Here is a 25,000-nt window from a genome sequence, read left to right on the forward strand (position 1 = left end):
ACACATGGTGCTTCCTATTCTCGGCTGAGAGGCAAAACCTTTTACCATGTGCGTCGACTCGAGTGGATTTTCTCATCGATTCTCTCCCGCTTTGTGAACAGCGTCTGAATCTGACAAGGGAAGTGGATGGTGTCTGGATGTGAATCTTCAAATTTGTCCCCCCCCCCCCACCCCTGCACTTTACAAAGGCATATTACAAAGGTGACAAACTGCAATGTTCTCCAGTTTTGCTATTGCTTTTGTTTCTTTAACCCAAAACTACTCCACACGTTCGCCTTCCCTCTCATATTTTTTTTAACCGCTTCACAGTTGTCCACTATCTTGCCTCTCACTTTGGCTATTACCTGTACACATGCGTGTCACATATATATGAAGTTGCCTTCCAGCAACGCATCCAACCATGGCAAGCTTAGAAGTGTTAGAGTGCATGCTTCGATGGATATGCCTCTGTCAACATTGGATGTCAACCCATTCTTAAGTTTGATCTCAATTAAAGGTCACATGAGATGGAGATAATGCTGGCAACATCAAATGCTTCTAATTCGTTATGGTCTGCAAAGCGATTTTCACAAGTGCACATGACCCATGACCTTTGACCTTTGAACCCCAAATCAGTACATCGTTGTATTATCGTCTTATACTTGTGTTTGTTTGAAATATCTTCAGTGGCTTGCACGTTATCATGGTACCAAAATAATTTTCAATCAAAGAGAGCATACCCAATTGACCCTTTGATCTTTCAAGCCTAAAATATAATCATTTCATTTTTGTATCACAGTAGCTGTACCAGGTGTGGTTGATATCTTCTCAGTGTGGTTCACAAGTCAGAGCGGTAACAAGGATTTTCAATTCAAGGGCGCTCACGCTTCCGCATAGCCCTTGCCATGACACTTAGACCATTGAATTGACCTATTGAACCCCAAATCAAACCACTTCATATTTGTATTACACTCTATACTTGTGCCCATTTTGGTTCCTTCAGTGGTTCAAAAGTTATCGCAGAAATGAACTAGAAGGGCACTCGGCAGAGCGCATACCTCCGCCGTGCCGTGCAATGCCTGATCCAATAAAACATATTGGGCCCAATCTCTCAATGGTGAAGACTCACTTTAAAAATCAAATAAATCTTTTATCCATATCCGGATTCGGATCTTCACCAAAATTGAATCAATTCTTCCTTGTCACACACCCAACGTGTCCACCAACTTTCATCCGAACCCGTTCACATATTTTTGAGATATCCTGCACACAGACAGACAAACAGAAAGGGGTGAAAACATAACCTCCATTCACCTTCGGTGGCAGAGGAAATTACAGGGTTCATTGACCACTTTACCCTGCACAGTCTTGAGAAACAAGGACATGGTCAGGGTCTGTGAGCAGCAAATATTATCTGTCGAGATGATGGAAAATGCTGTAATATTTTGTCCAAGTACTGCTAAACGGAAGTGTTTTGAAAGTGCCAAGAAGGTGATTTGTGTTCTACATCGTTCAAGTTTGTAATTAAATTGAAATAAAATAAAGATTTTAAAGGTTGTTTTTCAGAAGTTTACCGCCGTTGATGCAGCTGTATCTTTTTTTTTTTTACGCCACCTTATTTAACACGTTACATTAGTTCTTCATGCCTGTTGTTCATGTCCTTCATGATGTCCTTAAAAACAGTAAGTTCCCTGTTTGGAATGATTTTCAATTTTGTTTCACAGACAGAGAAACAGACAGAAAGAATAAAAAAAAAAAATTATCTCGCTCTTCTCTGCACACGTGTGATCAGGATGAATTCAGAGCCAAAGTACTGCAAAACCACAGGTTCCTTTTCGGATTAATATTCCGATATGTGTTTATATTGCAACATTCAATGAAATCAAGTTCCTGGATCCATGAACTAACGTTGGTTGACAGACAAAGTGAACCGATTGCTTACATCGCCGCTTTTCATTTCACGCGCTTGGGGTAAAAAAAAAATCCACCAACAGACAGACGGATAGCCAGACAAACAACCCGAAAATGGCTCCGGCTCTGCTGCGGAGGCATAAATAGAAACCTGCACCCGAAGATGGTTATTTTCTTTAGTTGTTCGGCAAACATGGTGGAAAATGCGGTTTTTAGCTCTAAGTAATGTCCACTTCAATCAACTGTACTTATTTGAGTGGGATGTTGTTGTAAGAAATGGCCTCTCTCTCGATGTAGTGGCTGCTTTTCAGCAGCGCGTTTCAAACATGACATTTTCAACCTGATGAATGTTTCACTTGCCCACCCTCTGTTTCAGTGCTTTCTATCATCACAATGCTCGTGATCCGTTTCATCTCCGCCGTACTCGTGTGGATTCTCACCATCCTGCTCATCGTTGGCTCGCTGGGTATGTGGCCCTCTGTAACTGCAAGCCAACAGTTTTTTTTTTTTTGTAATCTTTTGAAATGAGGAAGTGACAGTGTGAGAATGGATTTCAGGTTTCTTAAACTCAGTTTCTCTGCTGAAAATAAAAAAACCCCAAAAATAAAACAGACAAATCTTTTGCATCCTCTTTCATTTGCATTTTTGAAGCCTGAGTTTGGATGATGCATGCACATTAACGTAGCTTTGATGCCGTCTCTGATTCCCTCACTTTTGTTTTCTTCCCCTCCACACCTCAGCGGGTACGGGCATAATGTGGTGGATGTATGCGGAGTACCGTGCTTCGGGTAACACGACATTGCCTTTGGCATTGCCCCGGCCTCCCATAGTAAACGATAACGAGACGGGCCTTCTTGTCTACGCAATTGCTGCAACCATTTTTACAGTGCGTCATGCCAAGATCCTGTTAATGAGAGTAGAATGGATAGTAAGGTGGTTTGTGTTGAGGGTTCTGAAAACTAGAGTGATTGAAATGCACACACTCTTAAGATTGTGAGAATAATTGCACCAGGGGCTTTGAGCAGAAAGAGATTGAAAGTGTTTATTCTTGGAGATGGTTGAGGACATGCAATTGATGTTTAATTGTTGAATGAATGCGGCGTGCAGGTGCTGGTACTCCTGGCAGTCCTCATTCTGCGTAAGCGCATAGGCCTAGCCGTGGCACTCTTCCACAATGCAGGCCGTATCTTTGTGGCCATGCCATTCCTCATGGTGCAGCCTTTGTGGACTTTCATTGCCTTGTTGCTGTTTTGGGTCTACTGGCTTGCCGTCCTGATGCTTCTCGCCACTGCAGGTGCTTTGTCATACGAAACAAAACAACTCGACATAGTGAGTGACTGTTAGACAATGCACAATTGGAAAAGGAGATTTGGACCAGAGTTTTGTCCACTGTGCTTATTATGCAACGCAAGTTAACCTGTGCTATTGTACAGCATTGAATCCTGCAGTGCATGAGAGGATATTGCAGACATCAGAGCTTTCACTTATTAAGTTTAACCCAACATAAAGATGGCTGGTGTGCGTGCACACCCCGGGAATAACGTTTTTAACATTTGAGCTTTTGTCATCAACTTTTAGCAAACCCTTATTAGGAGAATATGGAGAAAATAATTGGTTCAAAAACGGCAAAGTCACAGTGAGTAGAAATAGGCCTTATTGGCCTCCCCGCCACTGCCACAGCGTGAAATGGCCGGGTGTTTTGTTTGTTTGTTTTTAATCGCTTCCGTGTTAATTTTATTTACCATTTGACCTTCAGTGTGTCTGTATAGCCCATAACTTTTTCACCATTTGGGCTTTATTAAATTTTCAACAAAGCTTTGTTGTGAGAATATGGAGCCAACACCAATTAATAAAATGGACTTATTTTTTTTTTTTTTTTTTTTTAAAGCTGTTGTTTTCGTCAGGTTTACTTCGAGTACAAAGCGGATGTGGACGGGCTTTACATTGCGAGATGCTTTCTAGTTTTAGATCGTTTTTATTCCTGTCAAAATCATCCAAAAATCTGAGGCCACCGCATTTATTATTTTTATTTTCACTACCGTATTTTCCAGTGTATTAACCGCATCTCTGTTTTTCACCCTCAAAATACATGAATATATTGATCATTTTATTTTCTGATCTAGAGCTAAATACGTTTGTACATTAACTTTGTACAGAACAAAGTGACGGAGGTATCAACATTCTTCCTCCCATGTCCGCTTAATTTCGTCAAACGGTCTTATTCTCATTTTTAAGAAGTGGAAGAGAGAGAGGAGAGGATACCAAGAAGGTTTTATTTTTCTTTCTTATATTTTACTATTATAAAGAGGATTTATTTTTTGTTTCAAGAAAAAGGAAGAAAAGGGATTCATACCGGTATCATACGTGTTTCTTGTGGATGTTTGGCCCTGTAAAGGGCCGTTTGGGTTTGTTGAAGCTTTTCAGCTAAACCCGAGGAAATCCTCGTCAATGTTTTCCTCGTCGAAGACCTTACGCAACTCCTTGTCTGAGTCGGGGTAAAGCAAGTCCACGTCGCTGTCCACATCGCTGTCCACATCGCTGTCACTGTCATTTGCAGCCTCCTCCTCCCAAATGATGTCGCCCTCTGTGTCATCCATGTTGTTGGAGCTGAAACATTTCAGACATGCTCTCTTGATGATGTCCGACGGTATCTCCTCCCACACCTTGATGATCCATAAGGTCGACCTTTCTCATCCTCCCGCTCTTGGTGTAGGTCTTCTCCCCACTCATTATCTGGTCGAACCAGCAATGACATTGTCCGTCCTTGAACGGCTTATTGATGGACACGTCGAGGGGTTGCAGGAGCGACGTCATCCCACCTGGGATGATGATGCGATCGGTGTTGGTCCGACGGAGCAGCGCTTTGGTGTCGTCGGTCTTGTGACATCTGAACGCATCCAGGCCTAGCCTGCTCCATCCTCGGAAGAGACCAACATCCGGCTTACGACTCCAGACAATGCGCATCCAGTCCTGGACCGGCCCCTCGTCTATCCACCCCTTTTGCTCCACACGAACAATGATGCCAGCTGGAAACGTGTCTTTGGGCATTGTCTTCCTCTTCAACACGACAAACGCGGGAAGCTTGCCACCATCTGCAGTGCAGGCGAGCATGACAGTCAATCGGATCTTCTCGTGACCAGTAGTGTTGATCGTCACATTGCGCGCAAGCTTCTTCGAGGCGGGTGCTCCAATATTTGACTTGTAGCGGTTCTTTCCCTCCAGGGACCGGATAGCATCCGTTTACTCGTCGAACGTAACCAGTGTTTTCCCTCTAATGGAGGCGGGTCAAAAAATGGTGGAGCTGAGAGTGAGTTACGAGAGGTTCGGTGCACGGCTTAACGTGAAGGATGTTCGCGCTGTTGTGTTTTCTTGTTTGCTATATTTGGAGTGTTGATAAAGTTATTATACACTCGATCTGCAAGTAGCCTGGTGTTGGCGCAGTGGTTAGGGCAGCGGCTTGGGATCCAAAAGGTCCTGAGTTCAAGCCCCGTTGGGCCACTGAATTAATACACCAGGGGGTTGACTCAGCCTGTCATCCTTCCGAGGTCGGTGAAATGAGTACCGGTATACTGGGCCGGTGTATACCCCGGTTAAAATAGGTGTACCATATCCCTGCGTCGTAAGAGGCGACCAGGGTTGCGTCAGGAAGGGCATCCGGCGTAAAACATGTGCCAAATCACTATGCGCATCATACGGATGATCCGCTGTGGCGACCCCTAACAGGAGCAGCCGAAAGAAGAAGAAGAAGACACTCTATCTGCAAGTGTCCTCACCAAAGACTCCAGCTATTGTGAATCCTTTGACGTGACACCAGGTGGTGTTCTTCTTTTGTGTTTAATGGTGTTTTCAGAGCCGTGAGGTTCGATGCTTCCCACACACATAAACTCCAGGCGTCTCTTTTTAAAATTTTTATTTAATTTCCATACACGGTTAACAAACAGCTGTACAAACTCTTAATCTAAACAGATTTTCAAAATTTAAACGACGAAATTTAGCTTAACAGCCAGCAGTTCTGACTTTTCAAAAAAAGTTCGTTTGGAATATAATTGAAAGTCACCATTGATCGTTTTTAAGACTGATTTTTGTCTTTTTTTTTAATATACCCATGTATTAACCGCACCCCTATCTTTTACCTTTTTTTTGCCAATTTAAAAAAGTGCAGATTATACACCGGAAAATCGGGTAATTTGACATTTTTCTCTTGCAGGTAATATAAACACACACAATACCCAAGATATTCAACTCAATGAGACTCAAAATAATAGTTTTATACCAAGAAGGCAATTACCAGAGGAAAATATCCCACAATACAGGTATTTCCACATGTGGCATTCGGGCAACAATGCAGAAGCATAAACTAGAAAGCATCTCATAAATGCAAGCACTGTTTGCATGTGCTTTGTACTCAAACCAAACTTGATGAACACGACAGTTAAAAAGTGTGTGAGTTTGTGTTTTCCGTGTTATTGTCATCAAGGTTTGAAAATTTGATGACAAAAGCTCAAATGGTAAAAACATCATTTCCTGGATAGACATGCTCGAGCTCCAATGAAGAATAAATATAGAAACACGGAAGCAATTAAAATATAAAAGTAGAATGGCACTCAGTGGGAATGACTAATTCTGGGAAACATTGTAAAATGCATGGAGCAACCTCCCAATGGAATGTCTCCAGAAATTGCAGGAAAGCATTCCAAGATGGATATATGCTGTTTTGTATGAAAAAGTACCACAGTATGCTGAACGTGAGAGGAGGGTCTGTCTGTACATAGCCATCATCTGGATGACAGGTATACCTAAAGGGAGGGGGGAGGGGAGAGAGAAAAAGAGAGGGCTGGAGGAGCGAGGAGTGTGGGGCCTTCTGGACATAACCACCGTCTAGACGACAGGTATACTAAGGGGGGAAGGGTCAGAGGGGGCAGAAAAGGGGGAGCTGGAGGAGTGAGGAGGGGTGGGGGAGTGAGGAGGTGTGTGGGGGGAGAAGGGAGCAGTGGAGGGGAAGGCAGTGAGAGGGGAGGGCAAGGTAAGGCAACGTGCGGGGAGGGTCCATCCAGACTGGTCCAGAGATTACCACCATTCGGCTATGTGTGAAGATGACCACCACTCAGATACGTGTGGAGATGACCACCATTCAGATCAGATACGTGCGGAGATGACCACCACCCGAACATAACCACCATCCGGATACGTACGGAGATTTACCACTTACAAAGCTTTCATCTGCAGTCTGATGGAGTACTGCTCTCCCCTCTGGGCTGGTGCTCCTGCCTCTCACCTTTCTCGGCTTCACACTGTGGAAACCAAGGCATTTAGGATCATTTTCACGAATCACTGCTCACCTTCACTCTTTCATTACACTTTTTCCCTGCCATTGGAATAAAGTCCCTCACTCTGTTCAATCCCATTCTTCCCTCCAGGCCTTCAAAACAGCTGTTCACCACCACTTCTTGCCGTCCCCCATCCAAATCCTCGATCTTTTTTACCCCTGTTAATCCACCCCAAACCCACCTCCTTCACATTCCCTGCTTTCCTTCCTGAAAGTCCCTGCAATGTCCATCTTGTATACCCCATGTTCCCCACCCCATCCCTCTCCCTTCCACAGATCTCCTAATGTCTCTGTTCCCCACTGTTTTATCCTGCCCCTCTTGTCTCATGACCCCGTTGTTGTGTGTTAGCTCTTATACGAGCCTCGACAAGGTATACAAAAAATATATATTGTATCTCCCACAATGAGGCTGAGTCTTTGGGTCTCTCAGTCTCTCACCGCAGGCAGGTCGGTGGTCTTTGTCTTCTACCGTCTCCTCTCCAGCCTCGCCCCCCTCCCTGCCCCCCGCCCCTGCTCCGTCTGCAATATGTCCCCCCATATTTCTGCAGGGCGCCAGCAACCCCCTTCTGGTGAAACTACAAGAATCACTGCTCACCTTCACTCTTTCATTCCTCTCTTTTTTTTTTTTTTTTTTTCCTGCCTTGAGAACAAACTCCCACACTCTCTTCAATCACACTCTTCCCTCCACGTCTTCAAAATAGCTGTTCACCACCATCTCTTATCTTTCCCCATCCAAAAACAGAATCTTTTTCTACCCCCGTAAATTCACGCCAAACCCGCCTCCTTCAAATTCCATGCTTTCTTTCCTGAAAGTCCCTGTAGTGTCCATCTTGTTTTACCCCGTGTCCCACGCCCCATCCTTCTCCCTTCCACAGCTCTCGTGTGTCTATTCCCCACCTTTTTGTGCTTCCCTCTCCCATCCCTTGTCTTTTGCTTCCCTTGTTGTACGTTCTGTGTGTTGGCTCTTCTACAAGTCTCGACATTGTATACAAATAAATAATAATAATAAAAAAACAACGTCTGGATACATGCAGAAATAACAACTGTTTGGATATGTGCGGAGATAACCACCATCTGGACATAACCACCATCCAGATACGTTTGGAAACAGAGATAGACAGACAGAGAAAGAGAGGGGTGGAGACACACAGTGGATGGAGATATATATGGAAGGGAGGAGAGAGGTTGGGGAGGGGAGTGGAGGAGAGGAGAGGGGAGTGGAGGAGAGGAGAGGAGAGGAGAGAGGTTGGTGAGGGGAGGTGAGGAAAGGAGAGAGGTTGGTGAGGTGAGGGGAGGGGAGGAGAGGAGAGAGTTTGGTGAGGGGATGGGAGGGGAGGTGGGGGGAGGGGATGGGAGGGGAGGAGAGAGGTTGTTGAGGGGATGGGAGGTGAGGAGAGAGGTTGTTGAGGGGAGGAGAGGAGAGAGGTTGTTGAGGGGAGGGGAGTAGAGAGGTTGTTGAGGGGAGGGAGGGGAGGGAGGGAGGGGAGAGGTTGGTTGGGGAGGGGAGGGAGAGGTTGGTTGGTGAGGGGAGGGAGGGGAGGAGAGAGGTTGGTTGGTGAGGGGAGGGGAGGAGAGCAGAGAGGTTGGTTGGTGAGGGGAGAGGTTGGTGAGGGGAGAGGTTGGTGAGGGGAGGGGAGGGAGCAGAGAGGTTGGTTGGTGAGGGGAGAGGTTGGTGAGGGGTGGGGAGGGGAGGAGAGAGGTTGGTCTGTGACGGGGAGGATTCCGGCAGATGTGACGTCCAGTTTCACGGCACACACAATGATGAATCACCCTGCCTGTGCAACACCGGGATGACAGTTTAGAGCTGCGTCGGGATTCGAACCCAGGCTACACAGCTTAGAGCGAGCATGCATGGTTCTCGGCTATCCTGTTGTGATGTTAAAGAAACGTTTCATTTTATAAAAAAATTTAAACAATTATTTATGCTGAAGTGACGGGTCGTATAATGAAAGAATGTTGTACAAAAAGGGGAGATTGCACATTTTCAGCGAGGCAGCCATCGTCCGATTCAACGTGGTGTCAACGCAGGCTCACCAAATCACCAAAGAATCCAATAATCAGACCTGGTTAATATCTGGTATACCTACATCTATCTTGGAAAAGCAGTGTCTGAACGGTTTAAAAACCAGATCAAACAAACAGTGTCCCATTCTTACTGTGCTGTTCAAGCGCAAGTGATTTTTTTTTTTCACCACCCGCCGGTTGCTTCCGTCAGTCCACAAAGACGTTCTGCCCGCCTCTCGTATAAGTAAGATCATTTACGAATTTCAGTGCCAGTGGGCCGCACATCTTTGAGATTGAAGGATCGTATTGAACAACACGTCCCTTTGTGGATCAGACTGGGTCATTCAACCGAGCAGAGACAACCAACTCGGGCTTGTAAGAATGTACATCGCACGACCCTGTCCCATTGGTCACCATTTACTGAATAATCCTCAGTGTGCAGAGCAATATTGTATCGGCTGGTTTAAAATCTTGAGTAGAGGACACGGTTTAGGTCACCTTCGTGCAATGGAGGCCACATTCATCAGGTCAACCATTCCCATTCTTAGTGGACAGAAAGAATTTGTCCGAACTTTATATCTATTCCGACTGATGGCTTGACTTTGTGACAACTGTACCACAGTCAATGTTGAGTCATCATGAAAACCACCCCTCCCACCAACGAGCCCTCAACTTATAGGCATTATATTTCCGCCGGTACTTTGGTGATTCATTTCTACCTACTCATTATTCATGATGCTCTATGGTTCCACTAATCAGGAAATCCCGTCTTTTCAATCTCTCAACCAATCAACGTCGAGGACATTAAATTGTAACTTTATAAACGAGAGTTTGATGCTTCTTCTTGATCTGCTTGTGGTTTTATCCTGTGGAGTGCAAGTCAAAAAGCTTTGATAATCTCTATTTTATTGAAATGCATATTTATATTTTGTTGTACTAATTGATTGTTTAATTTTCACAGTATGTCTCTCTTTTGTATGTCTTTCTGTTTTAATCCTACAGTGTTGTTTGTACTCCTCCAGGGGACATGCAGGTCACAGAAGAGGGCTTTGTGGAGTATCGGCTAATGGGTCCGGTGCGCTACCTTTGGTGGTACCATCTGATCGGACTCATCTGGGTTAGCGAGTTCATCCTGGCCTGCCAACAGATGGCCATTGCCGGGGCTGTCACGACGTATTACTTCACAAGGTCTTTCCCTTTTCCTGGCTTGTGAACATCCAACTCTATTCCTCTTCACCTATCGTATAATTTGGAAACAATTTTATCGACCTACCACGGAATGCTAATCTCTGTAAAGGGTGGCTCAAACTCAGAGCCAGAGAAGGCCCTTCCTGCAATTTTGTGTCTTGGTTTTGCCAAACCAACGCTCACCCAGCTTCCATGGTGACAGTTGAAATTGCTGCAGACGAGAAACAGAGTTGGGATGGGCAATTAAGAGTTGATCCATGTCCGAGGAAATAGAGGTATCATAGAGAGTCCTCATTGTTAGGTCTACATTGTACCACACAAATATTAAGTGGTTGCGAAGAGATAAACACAGCCAAAGAAGGCTTGGAGTGATTAGTGAGGACAATGAGCAATGTAGTTCTTAACATACACAGGAACACTGCATCTTGGATAGGGGAGGTGCTTGTCAAAACGGAAAAGAAAATTATCAGGAAGACACGGGGGGGGGGCTCGCCTTAGCCTAGGAGCATTACCATGTCACTGATAGTTCGTTTGTCAATGGAACCTTCAACTGGTTCACCAAAAACTTTCTTTCCAGAGAGGAATCTTCCTGCCCTACCTTGTGTGGTTCGAATCGCTTTGACTCTTATTGTCCTCGGTGCAACTGGGGATGGGCACTGAAATGCTATGTAAAGGCAGCGTTGTTCAAAGATTACCATAAGCACATAAAACATGAGGTCCTTGTCCTGTAGGTGATGTACTCAAGCTCTTCCATGAATTTTAGGCACTTTAGCAAAATAGGATCTTTTATAAGGATTTGGTTTTGGCAAGTTGAATGGCGTTACTGACCTAAATGCTCTGTGCGCACGTTCCAGGAATAAAGAACGGCTCCCAAGCACGCCCATCCTGTTGTCCGTGAAACGGCTGGTTTGCTATCATTTGGGAACATTGGCCAAAGGTTCGCTTATCATCACGATGGTGAAGCTTCCGCGGTACATCCTCATGTACATCCACCAGAAACTCAGGGGCCAGGTAGGTTGTGGCACCTCATGCATCATAGATCGCTTTGAATAAATAACCTTTGCTGCTTTCCATGCTGATTAAAATAAGGTTGTGCTAAAAAGCTTTTTTTTTCCTTCAAAATCATGGGTTGTGGTCTATGGAGCAGCCACCACCATATAAACAATGTTTTTAAGCCTAGATACAAAAACGGCGTTTGGTGGGGGGGGGGGGGTTATTGTAATTTGCTCCGGTCCGTTTGTCCGTCCGTCACACTATCTCCTAAACGGGTGTGCGTAAATTCACCCAACTTGGTAGTTATGATCACCATCTGGCTCGAAGGTGCGAGAGCTGTATCATTTTTGGCCCTGCCCCCTGGAGTGTAATATATAACGATTATTTAGTTTTTTTGTATTTGACTCCTGCTTCATATCCCAGGGGATGGGGGACTTAGGGTCACAGAGGTCAAAATGGGAAAAAAAAATTTCAACTCAAAATTTGATATTGGGTGGTGGTGGTCGTATGGCAGCTTAGCTGCCGGGGTAGCTATCTTTTCTTGAAGCGCGACTGTGTCGCTGATGCAGTGCCCCTCTACCAGTACACACACTGGAACTGGTACTCATTTCGCCAACCTCGGAAGGATGACAGGCTGAGTCAACCCCCTGGTGTATTAATTCAGCGGCCGACGGGGCTTGAACTCAGGACCTTAGGATCCCAAGCCGCCACCTTAACCACCGAGCCAACACCAGGCTCTGATATTGGGTCATTCATTCCTGGTAGAACTTTTTGCAATCTTTCCACTTGCTTTTAGTTGGGAAGTGTGGGGATTTGCAATTGCTCACCATCAACTTCACTCCAGTTATTATTGGCAAACGTCCTGTGATGCAGGCTTCCACCCGGCGGCGCCATACAATACACATTTACATTGGGAGAATCGGGATCCTCCCCCACCGCTACCTTGAACTCCCTGGGCTATTAAATTAATTTCCCATCAAAAACCTTCCCGGGCACACCTCAAAGACGACGACGAGTTTTCAACTCATTCGGAAATGCATAGCAAGTCAAGCAAACACTGAAATTTGGCGGCAACGTTCCTCTCCTGGCCGCTAAGAGGAATTGCAAAGCTCGTTCCGGTCGCATGACTTCAAGTAGGTCAAAATGACCGACGGTGAATTTCTTCACTAATCTTCTTCTCCAGACCCACCAGTCAGAATGCTCTCCCAAATTTGTGTTGCGACATTCGGCCAGGGCCCAGATACGTGAAAGGTCCGGCGGTGCAATTTTTTTTTGTTGTGCACATTTACATTACAAAAAAGGCTCTGACATGTACGGTATGCTGTTCACATCCGTTTTGTATTTGACAGTTTGTGAACCAATAATTTTATTACCTGAAAAGTACAAACTTGATGATAGCATCACTCATTTCCTTTGTTTTATGCAGCTGTACCTGAAATGGACTTTCATTCCTTTTATCTTGGCAGTGGGGTGGGGAGGCAGCAGGATGTTGTTGGAGGGTATGCGGTATTGGGACAGCATTTTGATTTATCTGTGAGGAAGAAAGATTATGGAAGCGCAGAACAAAGGTGATCTTTTTTGGTGAGCAGAGGAAGGGACAAGCCCATAGTCACACAAATGCATCCCCCTCCCCAGTGAAAACAATGCCCGGTACTCCACCCCAGGTGACTAAAAATGTCGAGGCCGTTGAGGTCCCTACAGAGTGGGCAATGATACTACCTTGGGTCGGCTGGTTTAAAAAAAACAACAAAAAAAACATCTTACCACCATTTGTTTTCTGTCGGAGTTTTCCTTCTTCAAGGCGGGTATCCTTCAGCACGGTTATCGAAGCCCACCTTCTTTAGGATGGTGCTGTCAACTAAACGCGTCCAATGTGGTGTGAATCAACGACACGGAGCAAACTATCGCACAGCGTCCATCTTTTATGGACGCCCTGAAACCACTTTTATGGATGCATCTTCGAAACGCCCTTGGTCATGTAAAGGTCATGGAGGAGCTTGGACTTGTATCATCTTTTCATGTGATCGCATCGTCGTTAAACAGATCGATTGTCTCATTGGGGGGTGGGAACGAATGAAATGATTAACATGAACATCGGTGCATAATTGTGAGAGTGTCAAAAACAGTGCAGAATGTCTCACCTACGTATTACCTGTGCTTTGGTGGGGGGAGTGGGGAGCTTGGGAGTATTGATTACATAATTGACTAATGGAGGTGAAAAGGAAGTCGAGCAGAGACACAGAGACAGAGACACAGAGAGAGAGAGAGAGAGATCTCCTGGGTTTGATTTTTTTTTCAATCCGACTAAGTGATCTTACTTAGCTTCATATGAATGGTGTTGCGTAAATGAGTGCGCCATCCCTTGAATGGAAATCAAGCCGGGGACCTCTTTGTGCTAGCATTAATTGATGGGTATAAAATACCCCCATGGTGTCTTTCATGAAGAGTTGGCAAGTTATCGCCAGGATGCTGAACGTGTTACAAATTCCTGCTGCCTTCAGTCAAGCGTCTGGTTTCGACATCAGGTTCGTTGAAGACGTGAGGCAATATCTTTCCCCAGCCGACCCCACAAGGTGGGGTTAATTGGGGCTGTTAACTAAGTGGCAGGGCTGGGCCAGGTGTGAAATACACAGAGGCCTACAAATCAATCCAGGCACAATATGGACCAATTTGACGAATGGTTCTCTTCTATTTGGGGCCGTAGTAGTAGTAGTAGTAGTGGTGAAGTTGAGTCAGACATGGCTGTGTGCCATCCCTTGAATAGGTGGGAGGGGTATAAAATTGTTCTGTGGATGATGTCGAGATGGCCTCAAATGGGCATGAGGCCAGACAGCATTGCCACAAGTGGGCAAACGTTCTACGAGCACGTGCCACCGCGAATACCTTGCCAATTCGACAAGCCAGGCTATCGAGCTCATCCTCTCCCACACGGAAGACAGAAGTAAATTTGCATAACTACTGATTGTCACAAACTCAGAGGGCAACGAGGGACGGTGATGAGGGACTTGTGACACTGTCAACTGCAGAAAATAATTTCCCCTCGCCCTGCCGATGCCTGTGACATCCTTTCCACTTGGGTGCATCATATTGTATCCCTTTTTGTTTTATTCCCACTTATTTGAGCGCGTTGATGCTGCTGTTTCATTCCATACAGCGGACCTCTTGTTTCCCAAAGCTACATATGCACTAGTAAAAGGGGCCAGATAGATGGCACCTCAATTAATTAATTTATTTGTTTATTTATTGTTTATTTATTTATTTCCTCCACCACCGAAGGTGAAGGAGGTTATGTTTTCACCCCTCTCTGTCTTTGTTTGTTTGTTTGTTTGTTTGTTTGTGTGCAGGATATCTTTAAAAAGTTGTGGACGGATCCGGATGAAATTTGGTGTGTGACAAGTACGAACTGATTCGATTTTGGTGAACATCCGGATCCGGATCCGTCGACTGGAATTTTTGAAGCGATTCTTCACCATTGAGAGATTGGGCCAAAAATGATATTTCAAAAATGTATTGGGGCCCGACATGTTCTCGTGGATCAGGCATTACGGGTCGGAGGTATGCGCTCTACCGAGTGCCCTTCTAGTTTGTGCTGTTGTTATTATTCGAGCTATGACTGGCACCATCGACAAATTTCAAATTCCTGTGTTTCGTAAAGCATCTGGCCTGATCAGCCGGTTCATGAAAGATTTGGGGCAAAAACTTCCCTTGGCCAACCCCACAAGAATGTGAGAATATTTGGGACCATGAATAAGAAGAAGGTTATTTTTAAAAGTTTTGGATGAAACCCAAAATTTACTCATCTCCTGAGTTTGGTCCCAGTTTAGTGTCAGTCATCATACAGCCTTCCAATCCTCATGCTGCAATCAACTGACTCCACTCTCGGATCATGTGACCTTCAGCACTGATCCGATTTAGATATATTGAGTAAATGGTAGATAACAGCACTTGGATGTCACAATGACTAGTTTGATAGAAATTTGAGATTTTTCATTGGCGAAACATGACGTTACCTCATCCTTGGTGTCACACCGATCACGAATGTCAACAATGCTGGAAAGAGTCCAGGTTCTCGGGGCGTCCCATGCTGCAGTGAGAATCGTCTACTCGCCTCGTGAACTGCTCTGCTTTTCGGCAGGTTCATAGTTTCCATAGGAAACACCTTTGCTATCAATGGTTCTTATTTTCAGCTGTTTGTATCCATCTATCCGAAGGATATAAATGTGAAGGAGCGAAGAAGGCCTGGAGAGATCTCGAGTGTGTGTGTGTGTGTGTGTGTGTGTGTGTGTGTGTGTGTGTGTGTGTGTGTGTGTGTGTGTGTGTGTGTGTGTGTGTGTGTGTGTGTGTGTGTGTGTGTGGTTTGCTGTTTGCTGTTTGCTGTTTGCTGAATCGACTCGCGGTTGGAAAATTCTCGTCGTCTGTTGTAGATTCATTGATCAAACGAGCGTGACACATCTCGTGTCATTCTGCAATGCACCTGTTCTCAAAATGTGACCGAGCCAGTTTTAGTGCCGACTTCCTAAGTTCACGTCAACCAAACATCTCCTCGACTGTACCGTCCTAAACACGTCTTCCTTTCTGTTGCTTTCAACGCGTACAATCCTTTCCATCCTTCCTCGCTCCCACGTTTTGAAAGCTTCCACTTGAGGGCACGTCATCTCAGCAGGCGAGGCCAGCTTATTCCCTTTTGTGTTTCATTATTCCATTGATTGTTCCGGAGGAAATTGGCAAAGAACAAGAACATTGGAACATTGCAAAAGAGGTTGTTGTTGCACAGGAGTTTAAAATGTGGACGGTTGCCTTGTGGAATCATTGAATTTATCAGTTTTTGCTTCATCACATATTTTGCATATAATTAGCTTAAACAGCACTTCACACCCATGTCCCATTTTATGGATGAGCAAGATTTCTGTGGTCAAACTCCAGAGGTTTGCTCTTGTGATTGTAGAGCGCAGATGGACCATCTAGCTTCCCAATTCTTCTGAAGGATAATGTGCTTCATGCTCTCGACTGTTCCCATCCCTGAATGATGGTTTGGGTCGAACTTTGAAACCCAATTTGGGAGATCTATTCTGAGAATCTGTGTCATCATGAACCGTGTTAAGAAGCTGTGCAGAGTTCAAACGAGTAGGTTTTTGTGAGGATTATCTATGATCTGGGCAACCTCAAACTTCTCGAGCTGAGGGAGTGTTTGTGGGGGAGGTGGTGAAATGCCAATAAAGGTTTTGATCACATTCTCAAAGGACATAGTCTGGTCCTAAAAAAAGATTACTGGGACTCGTCCTGTTAATTTTTTTTTTTAATACACTATCAACCATCAATTATTATTTCATATGTGGCCTGTAGCTGCTGGTTGCATCATTACTGGATGCACAGCTGTGCTGCTGATACAGTACCCCTGTTGCCAGTAAGCTGGTACTCATTTTTCCAACCTCAGAAGGATTACAGGCTGAGTAAACCCACCTGGTGTTGTTTAACGGGAGGACAGGGGATCAAACTCAGGACCCTCAGCTGTTAAGGCAGCCACCTTAACCGTGAAGTCAACACCAGGCTTATCAAGCATCGATAATAATCAACCATCGATAATGAAACGCAACAATGACCAAGGAGTATGCAAGATTAGTACCAAGAATATTGACTGTTGAGTCAAAAGCAAACTAGAGTCGAGCAGTCTGTTCCATTATTAACTAGAAAGGCACTCTGCAGAGTACATACCTCCACCACGCAATGCCTGATCCACGACAATATATCGGGCCCACTACCGTTTTGAAATATCATGCGATATATCGCTTTTGGCCCTATCTCTCAATGGTGAAGAATCTCTTTAAAAATTAAATAACTCTCGTATCCAGATCCAGATCCACATCGTCACCAAAATCGAATCAATTTGTCCTTGCCACACACCCAACTCATCCACTAAGTTTCGTCCGAATCTGTTCACAACTTTTTGAGATATCATGCTATATATTGTTTTTGGTCCCATTTCTCAATGGTGAAGAATTACTTAAAAAAAATTCTAGTAGTCTGATCTGGATGCGGTTCTTTACCAAAATCGTGTCCACAACCGAACCTGTCCACAAAGTTTCATCCGGATCCGTCCACAACTTTTTGAAATATCCTGTACACACAGATAAACAAACAGGCAGAAAGGGGTGAAAACATAACCTACTTCACCTTCGGTGGCGGAGGGAATAATATCCAGATTTTTGGGTTTTTAAAAAAAATTTTTTGCCAGATTTGTAACAGTAGATAGGAAAATAAGGATTCAAGCTCTGCAGGCAAGGCCACCCAGGCCTCATTTTTCTGGGACACTGCTGGTCATATTGTTTGATTATTTCTAACATGGAGGGGATACAGGGTTAAAAACTCAAACTCTTAAATTATCCACAAGTGGGTAGGAATCATGCAAACGCCTACCCACAGCAACACAAAACTTCTTGGGAGATACGAGGATAGCAGTTCCCAAAAATAGTTTGCCTTTTGTACTCTACCGATTGATGTATTTTTGGATGAGACCAGGATGAATCGAATCTCTGTGGAGGTTTGTTTGGAGCCATTTTTCAAAATTGAAAAAGGCCATCATGCTTTTTGCACCACATAGTATTTAAAAAAATATATATACATATATATATATATATATATATATATATATATATATATATATATATATATATATACATATATATATATATATATATTACTGGCAAAGAGCCCGTCCTTAAGGACGGGTTAATTCCCCCACTTATAATGATGTCGAGATGTGTATGCAATTTGTAGATGGTCGCACATAAGCGCGATTATATGGCCCCCGGGACTGAGTGGGGACATATGATCTATACACATTATATAGATGTGTATGCTTTTTTGTAGATGAATGCATATGAGTGCGGTTACATGGCCATCGAGTGCCCTGCAAGCGAACACCCTGGGAATTTCGGGAATTATGTACAAAATGGACAGATATGGTCAGGCCACCTCAAGATTCTGGCAGCGACCGAGGGCATGCCTGAGGTCCAGGTGGTCCTGCAGAATGACCGCATTCCCACCAGGCAGTGCTGTACAATATACATTTACATAGAGAGAATTTGAGTGCTCCCCCCACCCTGAACCCCCCTTTGCTTTTTTTTTTTTTTAATAATTACCTAAAAATTACCTGTGCACCCACTGAGTTCAAGCACCTGTTTTCAACTAATTTCTTCCAGTGATTCAGGTGTGAAAAACACACACACGCACACACACACATTCCTTTGTACACACCGGCTGTCACTACTACCGATCGGATGGTTTGGTGAGATCATTAGAATCAGCCTTTGCATGGGCTGTCCACGACTTGTGCCGGTGCACCAAAAAGATGAGTGAACTTGACTGTCGAGAGGAGGTAAACGTCGTAACAATGTTTCTGGAGGTGAATCTGCGGAAGGATCATTATCAAGACTAGCACATGAACAAACAAGAAGGGTATACGGAATGAGGCGAGTACTACGTACCGAGTACCAATGTGCCAATGCGGATGACAGATGGATGGTTGAGGCACCTTTCGTCAGGGGTTACAAGGGGGTTGTGGGGGGGTACTTTCATTTTTTTTTGAAACGTAGATGGATATGGGTAGGTCTCTGTTACATCTCCTGAAACCCACCCACATGTGAAGATAGCAGTCAACAACTGGCATGCACATATACACAAATGTGTGTGTGTGTGTGTGTGTGTGTGTGTGTGTGTGTGTGTGTGTGTGTGTGTGTGTGTGTGTGTGTGTGTGTGTGTGTGTGTGTGTGTGTGTGTGTGTGTGTGTGTGTGTGTGTGTGTGTGTGTGTGTGTGTGTCGGATCCTGACATTTGCAGTCTCGCTATTCATGGGTCATAAAATGTGACCTGCTTCTACATTCGTGGTGGTTTATTTAGTTATTTATTTTTATACACTTAATGATTGGTCTCCCATATCCAATGCCACTGATGTTAATTCAGCCTGGGAATTCTTCCACCCAAAACTGCTCTCTCTTATGCACAGATTCATCCCATCTCGTCTTCATTTATCTTACCCATCCTCTCGCTCTTGGTACTGTGAATCCTGTGGTGAGGCTGGTGCTTTAAAACAACTTGCATTCTCCTCTTGGAAGGCAAATCCATCCCAAGGCAACCTCAGATCATTCCACAAAGCCCACAACGAGTGTGTCTACTCTCAGGAGAGGCAGAAAACAACATCTGTCCGATCTCAAGAATGAACTTTCAAACTTGTCAACCTCCTTCAAAACCTGGTGACACCTTGTCAAGTCTGTCTCTGGTGTGTACTCCCCTTCCACCCTTTCCTCACTTCAAATGGCACCACAGCCGACTCCGCTCGTGAGAAGGCTGAACGCCTTAATTCTGTGTTTCCTTCAAAATCTTGTCCCCCGAATCCCCTCTCTCTATGAACCCATCCTTCACAGTCATACTGAACTGCTCCTGAATTCTGTCTTTTTGCACCTGAAAATGTGGAAGAGTTTCTGGCAACGCTCGACTATGACTCTGCAACTGGACCGGACGGCATCAGCTCACGTGTGCTGAAAACCTGCTTTGCTGCTCTTGCACTTCCTCCGTCTGCCGTGACATGTCTCATCCTTCTGACAGACAGGCAACAGCCTCTTCCCTTTCCTCAGACCTTGACAAAATCATAAACAGGTCAAACACAATTTTGCTTACATATCCATATTGTCCACCCTTTGCGTTCTCCCTTACCACTCATCGTTACCTGCAGATCCCTTGTTTGTCAGTCTCTGACTACCTTCTCCCACCACCCTGCTGTTGGGTTTTTTTCCCCCCCTTTCTCCTGCTGTTCCCTTTTATGTTGTGTCCTGATTTGTTCTGTGTCATCGTTCTTTCACGAGCATTGACCGTGTGTGTGTGTGTGTGTGTGTGTGTGTGTGTGTGTGTGTGTGTGTGTGTGTGTGTGTGTGTGTGTGTGTGTGTGTGTGTGTGTGTGTGTGTGAGATAAAAAATTCAAACAAAAAAACAATAAAATTCACGGCATTTTTCAGGAACGCATGACCTGCGAATGTCTGCTTCCGACAGTTTATAGTACTTTAAGATCTGGGTGGTCTCCATTCCACTTTCTGAAACCCACATATAGAGTTGAATGCATCAAAGTTGTTGAATGGACCCACATACAAGTAAAAAAGGATCAAAGTTGAATGGAAACATAATGGATCATTTAATTTTCACTCTTAATTTTTATTTTTTTTTATTGTTTTTAGAACATCAGATAAAACTGCAACTCCATTGTTAGGTTTCACTGTAAGACTTCATTGAATCTATTTCACCTTCCGATGCCCACACACCACCATTGCTGTCTAACCCCAGGAGAATGCTTGTGCTCGATATCTCTTGAAATGCTGTATCTGCTGCCTGTGGTGTTTGGAGAAATGTTTGAAATACCTTAACCAGGTGAGTCTCTCCGAGCTGTCTCATGATGTGTCCTCTACATTTTTACGATACATTGTAATGGTAGCATGATCGTACTTGAATATTTTGAATCTGAATGTAGATTGATGTATGAGGGTCGGGTGACTGGCCCGTGTTGCTTGGCAGAACGCGTATGCAGCTACAGCCATAAACAACACGTCCTTCTGCACATCGGCGCGAGATGCCTTCCTCATCCTTGTTTCCAATGCACTTCGTGTCGCTGCCATCAACTCCGTCGGAGACTTCATGCTGATCCTCGCCAAGGTCTGTATGTTTCTTTTTATTTTATTTTATTTATTTTTACAAGTACATTTTGTGCATCATTCTAATGCTTTATTGCTTGTCGGACTGGAACAACATTTGGCTCAAGCTGTTGTATCTCTGGAACATAGATTGACTGAGCTGGTTGATATGTGAGTTTTTACTATAGTTTTGAATCATTGCAAGGTTTGGGGGAGGGTTGAGAGTGGGAATTAGGAACTTTCACACCCCCCCCCACCCCCAAACCTGTCCCCTTTCTTTGGTTGGAAGGATACATGAACATCTGCCTTTTATGACGTGTAGCCAGAATTTTAATGGCCATTCAAAGTTGCCCTGAGGGTATGAAGAGTAAATCACGGTGTTGACTGGTATCGCATCCAGGCCAAACTAAGCTGGGGTAAGCAGATTTCTTACCCCCCCCCCTCCCCCGAAAATCACTGAGCCAATTAAGTATTTGTCAAAGATCTGATAGCCACAAAATGATTCTCCTTGAACTGTCTTGGTTTCTTGGACTCCCAATCCTTACTACTTCTACTCACAACAACATTTGACAACCCAATTTCTGGGATGCCAATCGGTGTCCTTAGACCTTAGGTCGCTAATTCTTCATTCTATGCATTTGTGAAAATGAACAAAAGAAATGGGTCCGAGGTCATGTGAAGGTCAAGTAATATTCATCACTTCAAAATTTTTGTACATGTTTGTTTAAACGATAAGCTCACGGTTGGGCAGTGCGGTGGTGGGATGACACATGGATACAAAAAGGGGATGAACAAACTAAAGGAGGAGGAGGAAGAAGAAGAAGAAGAAGAAGAAGAACCACCTGTAAATAGATGGGGCTTAGTTAAGAGAGCCTTAATGAGGACAAAAAATTGAATCGCATTTTGCACAATCTACATTGTCAGTTCAGAGACGACTTACGAGCCTTGAGACGTCATCAACCCTCCGTCGCATGTTTAAATTGGCACACTAAGCACATTGGTGCTGGAAAGCTACTTGCATTTGACAAAAGTAAACATGAAGCCGTGGACACAAAGATCAGCTCGTATTTGTTGCTGCTTTGAAAAATTAGACGAATTATTTTCAGCCATTGACATTCAAAGCGTTAAACAGCATACATGTTAATTGTTCTGCTTGCATATCCACTGTTTTATCCGTCATGGGTACCATTATTTAAATGCTTCTGCTGTGATGTCTTGCGTTTTTACATTTGTCTCTGCTGTTTAAGTTAAGGTAAGAATTTTGGGGCACACCTGAGATGTCAGGTCAGGTATGAATTGAACAAAGCTCTTTTTGCTTTGCTTTGGTTTCAATGTGATGGAGGGTTGCTGAAATGTCAAGGCTCGAAGATAGTTTCTGAACTGCCACAATGCTTGATTATGCGTTTGTTTACATATTGCATTACTGGTAAAGGGATAACGTACAGTATATGTAGTGTTCACCTGGGTTTCAACATAACTATTTAAATGGATTGGTCCGTTTTGATATTCTGTACTCGAAACACCTACTCCCTCAGGGAGTGGCCAGTGGGTCATTATTATTACTATTCTTATTGTGCTATTATCATTACTACCTCTGTGGAAGGTGGAAGGGGGTTGTGTTTTCACCTCTGTCTGCCTTTTTCTGTTTGTCTGTTTGGTTGTTTGCAGGATATCTGAAAAAGTTGATGGATTCGGATGAAATTTTGTAGGTGGGTTGGGTGTATGCCTGGTGTTTGCTTAATGGTTAGGGTAAAGGGCTTGGGATCCTAATTTCCTAATTTCAAATCCTGCTTAGCTGTTGAATTAATACCAGGTGGGGTTGATTCAGCCTGTCGTTCTTCTAAGGTCGGCAAAATGAGTACCAGTTTACTGGTATCCTGCGTCGGAGTGGCGACTTGTCCAGGGTTGTGCACAATAGCCATGGAGACTGCTTAGGCAGCACCAACGCTCTGCACCAGAGTATGGTCCCAATGGATGGATGGTTGGGAGTGTGACGAGGACGAACTGATTACATTTTGGTGAAGATCTGGATCCGACTACCAGAATTTTTAAAGTGATTTTTCACCGTTGAGATGGTGCCAAAAACGATATATAGCACAACATCTCAAAAAGTTGTGGATGGATTCGGACGAAACTTGGTGGACACAGGTGTGCGCCAAGGATGAATTGATTCGATTTTGGTGAAGATGTGAATCTGGATACGAGAATTATTTAATTTTCAAAGTGATTCTTCACCATTGGGAGATCGTGCCAAAAACGATATAGCACTGTGTAGCATGATATTTCAAAAATGTATTTGGCCCAATATATTCTCATGAATCAGGCATTACGTGATGGAGGTTTGCGCTGTACCAACTCCCCTTCTCGTTACTTTTGTTGTTGAAAGCGGCCTTGGGAAAATGCTACGATGATGTAGAACGACGCTCAAGTTGCTGCAGTATGTAGACACCTAAACCTGGCATTTTTCCAATGTGGAAAAAGACAATATAACGTGAATTCCTCCGAATGGTTTTTTTTGGAGTCGAGTTGAAAGTGACACAGGTTAAGGAAGAAGGGAAAATAATGGGAAGACCTCTTACTCATGATATAATAAAAAACCTCTGAAGTGTCACTCGTAATACCCTCTCCCACCACCAGCAGGAGGGGCTCTACATGGTGCACATTTACAGAGAGAATTTACGTCGGTCCCACTTTGAGAACCTTGGGCGGAGGGGTGGGGGACCAAGTGACCCTTAGTCCCCCTGGCAAGTTTGGTTTAAATTGGTTAAGTGACAACCGAATGCATCGGACACAGACACGCAGAGACGGACAGACAACAAATTGCATATTTGATGTGAAAAAACTTCTTTGCCTGCAAATTGTTTTGTCTTTAATTAATTAATTTAGCAATAACAGTTTGTTTTTGTTTTGTTTTTTACATCTGGGGAGGAGACTTGCTATCTTCTGTCAATTGGCCTTTCCGTTACTGGCTGCTTGCACCTGTCTTGTCAAAAGTGCATCACATCTGTGTTTTCCGCTTTCATTACATCGTCCTTTAATTTGATAAGTCACGGTAAGTGTTCTCTTCAGGTTCAATATGAATACAATGTAGGGAAAAAATAAAATGAGAGAGTTCATAGAACGCAGGGTGAGGGGGAAGGTCCAATGTTCAAGCATATAATTCAGTTGGAATTAAATAATGATTTTAAAGGTCGTATTAAAAAGAAATAAAAAATCCGGAAGTTTACCACCGTTGATGCAGTGGCTATTGCACCACCTTATTTAACACGTCACATTAGCTATTTGTGCCCGTTGTTTTTGTCCTTGTAACGTCATTAAAAACGGTAAGTTTCCTGTTTGGAATGATTTTCAATTTTGTTTGATTTCCAGGCAGACAGACAGAGTAAAAAAAAAAAAACCAATGTCACCCGCAGGGTGACCCGTATCTTGCCAAAAGGTGACCACGTGTGACTTCTTTAAGGTCACACTGAGGTGAACAGAGCTGCTATCCACCAGGAGCGACTCATTGAGGAATATCTGCCTACGAGAGATTCCGATGAGAATCGTTCTACAGAGTAACCATGAAAAATATGCGTTTGCCTCATAATGTCTCAAGCTTGACATATCAAGAAAGCACTCATCGAGGTGTTCAATTTGAGGTACTACATGATATGGTTCCTAAAACTTGAAAATTTGACCTTGGGGTCAAATATGTTTGACCTGAGGCGCTAACCATGAAGGTCAAGGCCAATCGCCACCAAAAATTAATCAGCTGAGCGCCGGACCATGAACTATATTCCCATGAAGTTTGAAGACGATCTGATTAAAATTACTCAAAAAATAAGGGTTTCGTCGACTCCCCTGATTTGTGACAAAGTGACCTTGACCTTTGACCTTGACCTTCAAAATTTTGTGCACTGAAAGGGACCTCTATAGGCCTCTGATAT

General features: G+C 44.1%; 1 protein-coding gene and 1 long non-coding RNA gene across 2 annotated transcripts in view; both read left to right on the plus strand.

Annotated features, from left to right (window-relative positions):
- Nucleotides 1-25,000, plus strand: part of LOC147025353 (choline transporter-like protein 1) — a 75,542-nt gene that overhangs the window by 42,189 nt on the left and 8,353 nt on the right. Inside the window, exons 7-13 of the mRNA XM_085886248.1 lie at nt 2,267-2,356; nt 2,631-2,776; nt 2,998-3,184; nt 10,243-10,408; nt 11,263-11,419; nt 20,731-20,814; nt 20,959-21,096. Of these exons, the coding sequence (XP_085742374.1) occupies nt 2,267-2,356; nt 2,631-2,776; nt 2,998-3,184; nt 10,243-10,408; nt 11,263-11,419; nt 20,731-20,814; nt 20,959-21,096 (968 nt within the window). The remainder of the gene's footprint in view (nt 1-2,266; nt 2,357-2,630; nt 2,777-2,997; nt 3,185-10,242; nt 10,409-11,262; nt 11,420-20,730; nt 20,815-20,958; nt 21,097-25,000) is intronic.
- Nucleotides 11,435-20,391, plus strand: LOC147025354 (uncharacterized). The gene is made up of 2 exons (XR_015059467.1): nt 11,435-12,934; nt 12,970-20,391. It is a non-coding gene; the product is annotated as an uncharacterized LOC147025354 (long non-coding RNA).

Source organism: Eptatretus burgeri, chromosome 6 (genome assembly GCF_056783735.1).
Source record: "Eptatretus burgeri isolate ZD-2024b chromosome 6, Ebu_testis_v1, whole genome shotgun sequence".
Classification (NCBI taxonomy): Eukaryota; Metazoa; Chordata; class Myxini; order Myxiniformes; family Myxinidae; genus Eptatretus; species Eptatretus burgeri.